This window comes from Lactuca sativa, chromosome 8 (genome assembly GCF_002870075.4).
Source record: "Lactuca sativa cultivar Salinas chromosome 8, Lsat_Salinas_v11, whole genome shotgun sequence".
NCBI lineage: Eukaryota > Viridiplantae > Streptophyta > Magnoliopsida > Asterales > Asteraceae > Lactuca > Lactuca sativa.
The window spans coordinates 45,309,773-45,323,701 of record NC_056630.2 but is presented as its reverse complement, the minus strand read 5'-3'; the positions used below and the strand labels follow the sequence as shown (position 1 = coordinate 45,323,701).

The window sequence follows — 13,929 nt, the reverse complement described above, 5'->3', positions numbered from 1 at the left end:
TACCTGAAACCAAAACTGAAAACCGTAAGCACAAAGCTTAGTGAGTTCCCACATCATACCGCATACCATACAGTAACATACGTAGCCAAGCATATTTGGGTGTCGGCCTCCCCTTCGGTCTATTTCAACCGGATAACTGCCTAGCATATCTGGGTGGTGGTCTCCCCTTCGGTCTCTTTCAACAGGATAACGGGGACTATTTCACCCATACCACTACCTCATAATAACATAGCCAAGCATATTTGGGTGTCGGCCTCCCCTTCGGTCTATTTCTACCGGATAACTGCCTAGCATATATGGGTGGTGGTCTCCCCTTCGGTCTCTTTCAACAGGATAACGAGGATTATTTCACCCCTACCACTACCTCATAATAACATAGCATAACATACATAAATATATTGTCAGGCATATCTGGGTGCCCGACCTACCCCTTCGGTATCGATCAACCGGTATTTGGGAGTTGACCTCCCATTCGGTATCTTTCAACCGGTAACCGGGGACCATGATTGTCAAAATCGCGATCCTGATCGTAGGATTGTACGATCCTACGATCCTGGGTATAAACAACGATCCGGATCGTAAAATGATCGTATTTTTGGTAGGATCGCACGTAGGATCGCAAGATCGTAGGTAGGAACGTAGGATCGAGATCCGATCCGATCCTACCTTCCTTTGAGTTTTTTTTTTTTTTTTTTTTTTTTTTTTTTTTTTTTTTGCAAATGAATTTTTTTTACCACTTTATGTCTTTTACTCTTTACCAATCTACCATTTATAATTTTTTATTGTGACTAATGACTAATATTTTGAAGTTTTTATAACTTTTGAACGAAAAATTAAATGTTTGAAATATTTTTCATGATTAAATATTATAAATTAAAATTAAAATTTATTTTGTGGGATCGTAGGATCTCGATCCCGATCTTGCAAACCTAAAAACGATCCTAGGTAGGATCCCGATCTTGACAACCTTGTCGGGGACAATTTCACCCCTACCACTCCCATATAATAACGTAACACAACTTACTACTAGGCATGCATGGGTTCTGACGCCCCCTTCGGTATCTTTCAACCGGTATCCGAGGACTATTTCACCCCTACTACTAATAAAATGTATCACAGAGCATCCTAGTACACAAACATAACAGATAATGACATACCAGATAATTATCACAAAGACAATCATCTAACAAACAACTCCTACTAGTGGATCGACATTGTGGCCTTAGACCCACTTCTACTGGAAGGTAACTCACCTCACACTGCTGAAGTCCTGCAGACACAACCCCAACTACTGGATGACAGATTCCCGAACTGTCAATATCAAAACATCACCCAATTAATAATCGGGTCCCAACACATAACCATAAGTTCTTGGAGTAACAGGATACATTACCCCCATCTTGGCTTGATATAAGCCCAAGGCCCAATCCAAAGGCCCAAAATTCAAATTAGGAATCAAAGCCCAACATATTGCCTAATTTTACAAATTGGGCCCAACCTCTCACCTGGTCTTATTCTAAGGCCCAATCATTTAGTCCAGTCCAAACATTTGGCATTTCTAATGGCCCAATATCTCATAATCATAAAGGCCCCAACTATGGCCCATCTATGGCCTAATTTTCCAAATTGGGCCCAAACCCTCACATTAGCCTTACCCTAAAGCCCATTAAATTAGTCTAGTCCATATGATTATTCTTGGATGGCCCATCAATATCCGAATCACCAAAGCCCAATAGAAAGACCCAACTCAAGGCCCAAGTGCAATTAGGGTTTTCACATAAAATGACGATTAAGGTTAAGTGTTTCTCACTTAACCCATTAAGGACTTGATCCATTAAGTCCAATATTGCCTTAGATTAATTGCAAATGATTAGTAATTAATTATTTTAAGTTTAGCAAACAATTCCAGTGCGGGTCCCGATCAATCCCCAAAATAAGGGTTTCATGACATCAAGGTTTTCCAAACCCTAATTAGGGTTTTCAACCCAAATACTAGTCCATTAGTCACATGGTTAATCTTTTAGATCACTTTGGGCTTCATTGGGCCCATTAGGGTTTCATAAGGCCCATCAGGGTTTCGTTAGTTGGGCACCACCATTACTAGTGGTCAACGGCGGATCGCGGCGACGGCCACGACCTCACAGTGGTGGTTATGGTTTTTAGTCCATTTTGTCCACACATCCAAAAATCAACTACACACAAGCAAAAGCACACCGTCACCCAAAACGGCAGTTGTGGCGGCAGGAGGCGGCAACCACCACCTCACGGTGGTGGTTTTGAGTATTCCTTGATTATTTCGTTACAGAGTACAGCATACAAAGCAAAATCCCACTAACACACACACTAAGCTAAGCTAAGCTAAACACACACACAACCACCCTAGCGGTGGCCGGCGGTGGCACATGGTGGTGGCGATTTTTACCAAGAATTTCACACACCAGACCCTACATAAACAATCCATGCCAAAACACACATACATATATGAACACAACCGCCTAACGTGGTGGTTGGCAGTTGTTGCACTGTCAGCCACCACCACACGGTGGTGGCGGCATTTCATCTTGATTTCCAGTAAAGCAGCCACGGTAGGAATGGCGACACAACATATCTCGGTGATTTTTCCGGCTTGGCATCGATGGTGGCGGCTGGAGTCACGAACGGCGACGACGAGAAAGATAGAAGCGGCGGCTTGGAGGAGAAGGAGGGTGGCAGCGGAGAGAGAAGATGCGACCGCTAGTTGATCGGAATTGCATGGTGGCGGCGGTTTTTCCGATCCCAACAGTTGTGGCAACGTCGATGGTGAAGGGTGGCGTAAGGGCGGTGCGGAGGCTGGAAGAGTGAGGCATAAGGGGGGAGGTGATGGCTGCTCATATTTTTAGGGTTAGGGTTTGGACTTAAGATGGTATCGATTAAATACCCCATCCCTTAACACATCTTTGCCATAATGACGCTTCCATTCCCTCTTCCATAAAATCTTTCCAAAAGAAGTCTATAATTTACCATTTAAACCCTGCCCCATAAATCCTTTGCAAATTAAGTCCAAATTTTACCAAACAGCCCCTCTTCTACAAATTGTTCTCAAATGAAGCCCATATGTTACCATTCAACCCCTAAGCTTCCAAAATCTCTTCAATTTGAGTCCTAATAATTCGCCAATTAGTTCCTGGCTTCTTAAATATTTACGAATCTAATCTGAAACTTACACTTTAACCCCCGACTTCTAAAATTGTAACAATTAGCTCCTCGAGACCAACACCTTGCTATATAATTATTGATTTTAGGGCTACTATACATTCATTAATTCATTTATTTATTTATTTAATAAATGGGGTGTTACAACTCACCCCCACTTAAATTAGATTTCGTCCTAGAAATTGTTCATTACCATTCCTTACACGCCCAACCACTCTAGTAACATGGTTACCATCCCACACCCTAGCCTTCCCAGGGTAGCCATGGCCAATCTTCGTAAATCCCTAAAATCCGCAGGTGAACAAATTCCTCGCAACAAGATCACATCTACTTCGTCTGAAATTTGTTGTCTCGAGATGGCCTGATTCTCTGACAGCCCACTCATATTGAATCATTATCTTTGAATCCAGTATGTTTATCCCTCAGCTGACTACTCAACTTCTAATAGCTCGAGTTTCCCACTATAAAACAGGATCACAAACCTAATTATCCATGCAAATCACTTATACTTGGCCAAGGCTCAGCTGATCCCGCTGTGAGTGGCTTGTCACTTCCCAATCAACCAGTTATTACATCCGTACTTGCAACCTAATACACAAATACTAACACATGGCCGCTTTCCAAAAGCCACTGGAACCTCTTGGGTCTCAATTTGCTCGCCAATCATCTGAAATACCGGGCCTCGGCCCGCTTGTGGAGCCAAAAGACCCACACGCAGTCGCTCCATGCAACTTCTGAACCAAATCCTTGTCTATCAATAGTTGCCATTAGTTATCTTACCACTATGTCTCTAACAACCTCTTGATCCAACTGGTCGGGTCCATGCGTCGAATCCTGACGTCACCAACTCCACAGCTAAAAGTGATTGCTACATGACCAATGGTAGTCTTATATCACAAACAACCTTAAGCAATACATTACTTCCCTGATCTTATAATTGTAGTGACGCTCCTACAGTCTTATCACTAGCTCAACCAGATCTAATCCATCTGGGTAATTCCGAAATCCAATCCGTGGATTTCCATATTGATTTAATTAAATTAATTAATTGTTTAATTAAAAGATAAAGATTAAATCAAAATTGGTTTATTTTTAAATTAAATTAATTTTATATTAATTTTGAAAATTTAAACTTAAACCTAGTATTTTAGAAAAGTTTTAAAATACACTTTATACTATATATTATTAAAATATTAATATAATATATGTATAAGACAAGTCAGTCAGATCGCTAGTATGCCTCATAAACGAAGTCATACTCTAAAGGGGTATAAAGAAACTACCTGTAAAATGGTAGTTGAATGAGTGTCCACTCTCACCCACCGCTTCCTTGTTTGGTGGAGGGTCGTTAGCATAACGGATCTGATAGGACATTAACTTCATTAAAAGTATAATGCTATTAAAGTACTAAAACTCATTTATAAAATCCCACTCTAGTTGCTTTAGGAAAATGTGAAAAAGCATGCTAATCCATGAAAACACACATTATGCTTTATATGTCGTTAGTGGAGCGGATGTGGTTAACCGAGACACTGATAGAGACTATAAAGAGATATGATGGACATCTTGAAAATTATCATTGTTTATGGAGCGTGTGTGGTTTACCGGCACATCAATGTGAGATAATAAATGACATCAAGGTTGTCGAGCGGGTTTGCATGGTTATTCAGATCTTGTTTGTGATCCTCGTCATCCCAGTCATAAAAGTTAGATGATAATATGAGATTAAATGTAACATTCCGTTTGAAATTTAATTAAATAAGTAAATAAATAATAAACCTTTAACCCCAAGATGTAAATCATATTATTTTGTAACCCTAAATCCTTAATAAATTAGCAGGGTGTTGGTTTCGGAGAGTTAAATGTCATAATTTGGATTTTGGGGGTTAAAGGTGTAATTTACAGATTGGTTTTGAAAAGAATTCTGGAGGTTGAGGGTTTTTTGGTAAATTATGGATTTAAGTTGAAAAGAATTGAGAAGGAGGGACTGGAAGTGTAATTGTGAGTTAAGTTTGTATATAGACGGGCATATGCCCGTCAATTCCCTTCATTCAAACCCTAACCCTAAAACCTTCATGCAGCTGCCACCTTATTCCCCCTACCTCCAACCGCCGCTATCAACTCTGACCACCTAGCACCACCGAACGTCCACTAACAGCTCTTGTTGTCGGTGATAACGAACACAGTCAGGAAACTGGGTGACGTCGCACCAAGTGGAGATCGGAGCGCCTTAATCTTCCTTTCATTCACTTTGGCTTCGACGAACATGAGACTCCCTCCTTTATTTTCTTTCCTTTTAGATTATTTTATCTCATCCTTCGATATTGAGTTTAGAAAATGCATTGAGCTTATTTGTGCTTCGTCTTCTTCTTCTTGCAACACCATCACATAGAAGGTCTTTTTCTTCGGGCAATCTCGGATCAGGTGAGGCCCATCACACAAGTAGCATTTGATCTCCTTCTGTTCTTCTCTTCAACTTCTTCATTCAATTACTTTTCCTTTTATATTCAAAGGTTGGGGTGTGTTTTGTATTGGTTTCGGTTCTGACATAGTTTGCTATCCCCCACTATTCTTCTTAACCATGCTTTCTTTTCGAAATTCCATTAGTTCTTCTGCCACGACAATAGCTTCGTTGATGTCTCTGACATTTTCTCCTCTTGAGCTCGTTGTAGGCCCTATATTGTAGTCTATCCATGAAATAGAAAAGTTTGCCCTTCTCCTGCATGTCGGGTAACTCGAGCATCAAGCTCGTGAATTCAGCTATATAGTCTTGGATGGATCCAGTATGCTTTAGCCCACAAAGTTTCTTCATCGCTATGTCTTCAACATTATGTGGACAAAATTGTCTCTTAAGTTGCCTCTTGAACTCTTCCCAGGTGTCTATGGTGTATAAGCCTTTTTCAATGTCTTCATGCTTCCTTCTCCACCATAGGGATGTACTTGTACATAGGTAAAGGACTGTTGTATCGACCTTCGTCTTGTCTTACTTTACTTGACTAGCATTGAAGTAACATTCCATCGACCAAAAGAATTCGTCAAGTTCTTTAGGGTCGCGTTTTCCTCCATAATTTAATGGTTTCGGTGCTTCCGTGTGTGGCAACTTATTCGTAACGGCTCCTCCGGCGATTTGCTGCCTTGCACAAGTTTACTTCGGCTTCTAGCGTAGCTACCTTCTCACAGAACTCATTTCGCAAGGTGTTGATAATTCCAAGGACTTCTTCCTTGATGACACCGTTGGTCTCCTTCAATCCATCGCTCGTGTCACTTATCTCTACAACGAACTGATCGACAGTATCCTTCCATTCAAGGATCTCGCCGACGTTAATCTCCGTCCTTGTAAGCTTGTTATTTAATCTTGCCAAGACATCTATCGATTGGTCCCTCTTCTTTCACTTTCTTCCTTTCTCCTCGATGACAGGGGGCACGTTTGCTACTTCACTACTTCCTCCTTCCATAGCTATGATCTCTGGCTTGTATGAACTCTGGCTCTGATACCACGTGTCACAGGATGACTCCTTCACCGTGTGCCACTTAGTGCTTCTTCGACTAAGTCAGGCTTTTGGAACACTTCCTTACGATGTACTAACGACTAGGATGGCAAAAGATGCGATAAGGAATGTTACGAAGTAAGAAATAAAGCTTTTGTTATATAACTCAACTTCTTACACAAGAACTTCTCAACGAGTCCTACAAATGAGACATCCTTCCTATTTATAGGTACCTTACACCTCCTCAAATGGAAGTTTCTAGGTTCCGATCATTCTTGACTAATCTAGACTCTTTCTATTATATACATGGATTTTACAAGACTTTAGAATATGGTATACTTGTCTACAATGCTCTAGAAATCTCTAGTCGTCCCGACATTATCCAAATTTCTCTTGTATGATCTGGTGTGCTCTAGATCGTTCCAAAGTCTTTCGGCTCGTTCTAGCTTCGTCTAGTGCTTTCTTGATTATTCCGGATCGTTCTTCTTTGTTCCACGGACATCTACAATATTACAGCTTCTTCCAGGGTCCCGTAGAGCATTCTTGATCTCTCTGGAGACTTCTCGAGTATACTGGATCGTTTCGGAGTTCTCTAGACGATTGTGGAATTTTCCAGAAACTTGGTTCGTGACAGTAGGCCTATGCTGAGAGTAGGTATGTGCTATGTCGAGCGTAGAGTTTGACTGTTGACTTTTTGACCAGTTTGACTTTTGGTCAAACTTGGGTAGAAGTGAGTATTTAGCTAAGGGGATAGTCTTGGTTTGGATTTACGTAGCTCAGGTTAGCTGTTATATTGCTTGGAATGTAGTTGAGCTTCTATTGTTTCGTTCATGTGAGTCTTCTCAATATACTTGTTTGTGTGGTAGTATACATATGTTGACCAGGTGGGTCTTAATTATAGATTGATGTTACATGTGAACTGAGTTGTTGATAACTCCTAGATTGCTGATAGTCCCTAGGGTTGATGATAACCAGTGAGGTGTGTTGTTAATCCACAGGGCATTTGTTAGACTACTGGGACCGCTGATAGTCCCCAAAGTTAACGATAGTCCAATAGTTGTGTATAGTGTGTGTGTGTGTGTGTGTTGTATGTGATATTCAGGACTGTTGATAGTCCTAAAGCCGCTGATAACCCTTAGTTGATTATTATGAGGTGTTGTATGTGATATTTTAGGGAACTCATTAAACTTTGTGTTTACAATTGTGGATTAAATATTATGCAGGTACTTATCGGATTGCGAAGACGAGACTGTACACACACATCAACAATTTTATGATTCAAGATTCATCATTGTCTTCTTTATAACTCTAATTTTTGAATAACAGTTTATGAACATATGGTTTGATCTGAATGCAATTTTTATTAAAAATGGGTGTTTATATTGTTTTAAAAATGAAAAAAATTGTCTGTAAGTTGGAATGTTACACAAAATTGAGATGATCAAACAACACAACAACAACAACCACATTAATACAATTAGATTAGAGAATGGTTATCATGTATTATTGATGCTTCAAAGATGTGAAAACACTATAATGGTGAATTTAAGAATATGGTTTTTGATAGAAAACCATAGCCACGGTGTGGTGTTGAATAGAGAGAGACAAAAAATAGTGGCAGTGACGAACGAAGGGCAACCAAAGGCGATGGTGATATTGAACGGAGAGCAATATAGCACAAAGGAAAAAACCAGAAAGCGTGATGTGCATGCATACATAAGGATATTGTTTTTCGGGTTAAAAACGAGGGACGTTATTGTGATTTAATCTCAAAAAGCTATAAGTCATTCTCAAGAAGTCAGGTTGAAATGGCTTCTAAAAACAACTTATTAGTGGTGGTAAAATGAATTTTAAAAAGTTGTTTTTGTATGTGAAATACTATTTTAGATTATAGCATTAAAACTAATAAGTCAGTAATTCGTTTTCTAAGTCAATTCCAAACACCCCTTTAAACATCATCTTTTTTAATTTTAAAATATTGTTTTGGAATATTATCATTTACATCTCTGTATAAGTATTGAATCCCTTTGTATTATATTAGGGTGCGTTTTTCAACGAGCTTTTGAAAGCTTTTACGATCTATTACATTTGCTAATATAGCTGGCTTTTTAATTACTTTAGTGGTATCACAAAATACTACATAGTAATTAACTCAAAAAATAATATAAGCTTGCGTGTCAACACAACCTAAATCAAGTTCCAATTTTAGCTTATTTTTTCAACTTGGTACGCTCACCATTATCATGTGCTCAAAAAAAAAAACACCAATCTTTCCTGCAAATTACACAAAAAGAAAACCAAAAAAGAAAAAAGAAAAAAGATTCAGACTCTTCTAGTTATTCAAACAACATGATCTCCTTAAGACAATATTTTCGCTTCAATGATTGCCTATATTATAGCCTTTGCATTCTCATGATATGCTCCTAGCAATGTAACCTCAACAGAAGAAACACCATTAATCCTTGAGATGATGCTCAAAAAGAGATGCCATCTCAATCTGCAATACATTTTTAAGATTTCAGTCAACAAAATTTTGCAATTTTTATTTCACAAAAAAAAGTCATCAGTCAAACCAACTTACAGCAGTCAAAGCTGCCTCAGATCCCTTATTCCCTGCTTTACCACCTGCACGATTCAAGGCCTGTAACAATACAAAAATAATGATCATTTGATATAAAGGTAAAATATCACAATATCTCAATTCTCAAAATCTTAAATTAATTATTAAAATATACCTGATCCATGTCTTCACATGTCAAGACTCCAAATATGCAAGGAACACCTGTAATAAACAATATGTAAGTATCATAATTCATATCATGGCTTTAAATATAAACTTAAAAACAACCTGAATTAAGTCCAGCAGAAAGGACTCCAGATGCAGCTGAATTAGCAACAGCATCATAGTGGGTAGTATCACCTCTAACCTACAAAACCACAAATCACCATTTTCATGTAAGATATTATATATTGTTTGCTAGAGTTATTGAACATGATATAAAAAGTTGGGAATAAATATATCACCACAGCTCCTATACACAAGATTGCATGATATTTTCCTGATTTTCCAAGCTTTTCAGCAACCAAACCAATCTCAAAACTACCAGGAACCCAAACGACCTAATAATACGAACACAATAATGTTAGTTACAGTAGCATAAAATGGCCCAATAAATTATACAAATGGAGATAATACATAATTACACACATCAATATCTTCTTCCTTCACTGAATACTTCTTCAATGTGTCCAAAGCACCATCCATCAAAGGCCTTGTGACAATTTCATTAAACCTTGCAACTACCTATGTCAAGAAAAGCAGTAGACATATTACAAAAGGTAAACAATATCTGAATTATCAAGGAATTTTTGTGTATTTAACATGTAGTAAATGGTGAATAGTCTACAGAATCCCAAAATTATTATCACCCAAGAGTTGGCATACTGAAAATGTAAAACAGATCAAGCTCTCTCTGTTATACATGATACATTTGAATCATGAATGTTGATTACCAAAGAAAAGACACTTGGCAATGTGTATATAAATATGTTCAACTGTTCAAATTTGATTTCAGAATTGATAAAATTTCAAGAAAGTTGAAAGAGCTAATCTAAAAGATTGAATTCTATGATATTAAACTTGAAAATGTCGGTTAATATGGTTTCGTTAACTAGACAATCGACATCATGAATCCAGGACCCTGAAAATTCCCATACTAATAATTAGAGGGAAGAAATTGGAGAAAGAAAGAAAAACAGAGAAAAGATAGTGAGTGTACTAACGATAGCAAAGCGAAAACCCTCAGCCTTGGTCAGGAAACCGGTCAATTGACGAACAGCTTCTGTTTGAAAGGGTGATTTCTTCTTCTCTGCCGTGGTTGCCGTTACAAATAGCGGGTTTGCCAAACCTTACAGTATCACAGACGTATATGTATGAATGCCAAATGAGCAAATTGAGAGTGGAATGTTGAACATGTATAAATCTTACATTTTGGGGAAAACTGGATCAGGTGAGATGTAGAGGAAGTTCTACGTGTAGGGAGAAGGGCAAGTGATGAAGAGCGAAGACGTGTTCCCCTTGAAGATAATAACGATGAGGTATCATCGTGAAGAAGATGGATAAATGTTGAAGAAGCTGTGGTAGTGGCCGCCATTTTCGTCTGCTACCTGGAATTTGGGTCGAGATTTTGACTTGCCAAGGATTTCACACTTTCTCTCTATGGTTCGCCGTCTGAATTTTTTTGCACCCAAATATTTTTCCCTAAACACCAGTTAGATTAATAAATCAGAAATGAAATAATAAAAATAACTCACATATTCATTATTTAAAAATAAGATAACTATTTATTTATTTTTATAATTTTGCATATATATTTTAGAGTAAAATGTATTCATAACAAAAAAAAACATATAATACATTTTATATCCGAAACAAAGATTAATTCAAATACCAGAAATTCAGAATCACAAATGCTGTCTATTAAGCTGCAAAAAAAAATTTCATATCGAGTTTATTGAGTTATAATTACAAACCTTGAATGCAGTGGAGTCTCGTGGAGTGCAGACGTCAGAGTCGATGTCTAGCTGGTCGTGAGTCGTAAAGTCTCGTGGAGTGCAGACGTCAGAGTGAATGTCTAGGTGGTCGTGAGTCGTAAAGAAGGCTACAGTACTGGAGTAATAAAAAGAAACCCTAAAACATTTTTGACACAACATTATTATTATTATTATTATTATTATTATTATTATTATATATCTATAACATTTTAGCAAATGTGGATAGTACTTGTATTATTTATTTTGATTCTTACTTCTTTCTTATCAGCCCTTTTCTAAAGCCACGTCTCAAAGCTCCATGCTTCATCCATTTTCTCATAATCACCACCTTAAACATTCATACTCATTAAGATTTAATGTAAATAACTTTTTATCTTTTTCTTTATAATTAAATTAAATAGCTTCTTTTATTTTCTTATAACAAATTTTATTACGTAATATTCGGTATAAATTGGAATATCAAAATATATCATTAAAATCATGTGATTTGTATCTATATAATATATAAATTTGTATCGATATGACATAAATTAGACATTTTGTAACATTCGGATTTCCAGGTATCATAATTCAAGTATTTCTTTTGAGTTAAGAAGAGGGATTCGACGAGTTGGCGCCTAAACTCGTCGAGTATGATCGCGACTGATGGCTCGGATTAATGAATGGACTTGACGAGTCGGTGAGGCGACTCACGAATCTGCGTTGTTGGCAGAAACCCTAAATCTTTAGGCCTGATCAGCCCTTTTTAAAGGCATTTATGGCCTTCATTAGCGGCTACCTTCCTAGAAGAGAGAACCCTAGCGAGCTTGAGTGTGTTGAGTGAGAGGAAGAGTTATCTTAAGCTTTTTGGTGTGATTTTGCAAGGAAGGATTAGAGTTCCACCAAGAGGGATCAAGGAGGGTTGTTGTTCTTAGTCATTCAAGCAAGGAGTTTCATTCTGAGGTACAAAATCGACCCCCTTTCCTTCCTTATTGTGTAGATTCCATTATGGGGTTAGGGCTTGAATCACTTCATCTCTGGGGTTTTGAATGCCTCAAACCCCTCTTGCTAGTTTGTGTTATAGATCTGGACCCTTCTAGGTCCAGAGAGCCGAGAATATGAAGCTTTAGTTGAGTAAACATTTGGGTTTGAAGCTAAGAGGCATTTATGGGGTTTTTATGGTATATTATGCAAAATACACCATGCATGAACGTCAAGTTCAGACCTTTACGTGACTTTTGGGTGTTAGAAGGTCAGATCTATAAGTTAGAGAAACAGATCTGACCTCAGAAATTCGTTTGAGCATTTCCATTGGAGGAAACTCGCCGAGTCCATGGAAGGAATCGACGGGTCGGATCGGGTTGCTTCGCGTTCTGTGATCAGTGGTAACTCGTCGATTGAAAGTTCAACTCGACAAGTCGAGTGAGGCCTTAGAAAGATTCTGTGACATCCCCATTTTCAAGGCCAGAAAAGATCGATTTTGTTTATGTTTTATAAAAATCAGAGTACTTCTTTTCATAAAAATGTTGCGGAATTTGTTCCCAGAAAAACATGATAAATACGTTATCAAAACATTTTCGAAGAAACGTATTTTATTTATTTTAAAACGTTTGGGATGTCATCGACAATACAGAAACATAAGCATAAACAGAACTTACTAGTGATCTACATCTCGTTAATCTCTCAGTGTAATGTGACTTCATGACAACACCTGTGACATAAATAAACTGAGTGGGTCAGGTTGGGAAACCTGGTGAGTACATAGGGTTTTCAACCCACAATAATGTATTTATTATGTTCAAACAATCAAACAATCAACCCAATTACCCATCCCCATTATCTTCTTTACTCTTAAGGATTTACCCTAAGAATCAACCATTCCTCGTTCATACATTCCTAAGGATCATCCTAAGGAATCGACACGAAGTCCATCGTCGCCGAGGTTTAGGCACTAAGTCTGCATAGTCGTCATAATTTATACAACAGACACTAAGTTTGCATAGTCGCCAGGGTTTTGGCACCAAGTCTGCATGATCACCAGGGTTTAGGCATCAAGTATGCATGATCGCCGGGGTTTAGAGTACACCGAGTGAATACATCGTTCACAATACTTACAGTTTGCGAGCCTGCTAGTGCTCCACTGGACTGTCTAGAATAGTCTGTGGTTGTCATCCATACTCTGCTGAATGACGGGGCCATCGTTTGGGAAAAGGCTTCTCACATCGTTCACCTCTCACCCTCACCTCGTGGTCTATAACGCCTCTCAACTCATCGTCCAACTTATATTCCATCTATTACATCTACCTATGTTTTACCCCAACATTTTTGTAGATATAAAATACATATATAGTTTAAATCCTTTAAAACGTGTATAAAATCGTTCAACTAGCATAGACAGCAAGTACTCAGATAATACGCACACATAACACATAATTTATATAGAATACTTCATATCTATATGTAAGATGAAAGGGACCATGCACTCACTTGAAAAGGTGGTGATTCCGAACTCAGACAGCGCTTCGCTTCTTAAAAAAATAATTTCCTTCGACGAAACCTAGTATTATTACAAGTCGAGTTTAGTCTATTATTCGCCGAGACTAATTAATAGTCTAGCTATTATTACTATTATATAAGCGTTAAATAACACTCAATATAACTCATAATAATAGCCCAAATAATTATTTTAAGGTCCTAACAATGTTACTATAATTAA

The 13,929-nt window shown here is 38.0% G+C and overlaps 1 protein-coding gene across 1 annotated transcript; it reads right to left on the bottom strand.

The window, feature by feature from the left end:
- Positions 1 to 8,857: 8,857 nt before the first annotated feature.
- LOC111884812 (6,7-dimethyl-8-ribityllumazine synthase, chloroplastic) lies at positions 8,858 to 10,940 on the bottom strand. Its single transcript, XM_023881113.3, has 8 exons — positions 10,669 to 10,940; positions 10,464 to 10,588; positions 9,889 to 9,984; positions 9,705 to 9,800; positions 9,529 to 9,607; positions 9,416 to 9,462; positions 9,262 to 9,321; positions 8,858 to 9,177 (listed from the first exon to the last, which is right to left on the bottom strand). Exons 1-8 carry the CDS (start codon positions 10,832 to 10,834, stop codon positions 9,136 to 9,138), a joined length of 711 nt encoding a protein of 236 aa, XP_023736881.1. The 5' UTR covers positions 10,835 to 10,940; the 3' UTR covers positions 8,858 to 9,135.
- Between the last annotated feature and the right edge of the window lie 2,989 nt (positions 10,941 to 13,929).

Excerpts from the sequence above, each read along its gene's own strand:
- LOC111884812 (XM_023881113.3), bottom strand. The coding sequence starts at position 10,834 with ATGGCGGCCACTACCACAGCTTCTTCAACATTTATCCATCTTCTTCAC. Across the intron at positions 9,463-9,528 it reads TTCTGCTGGACTTAATTCAG|GTGTTCCTTGCATATTTGGA; the intron begins GTTGTTTTTAAG and ends TGTTTATTACAG. Across the intron at positions 9,322-9,415 it reads CATGTGAAGACATGGATCAG|GCCTTGAATCGTGCAGGTGG; the intron begins GTATATTTTAAT and ends GTATTGTTACAG.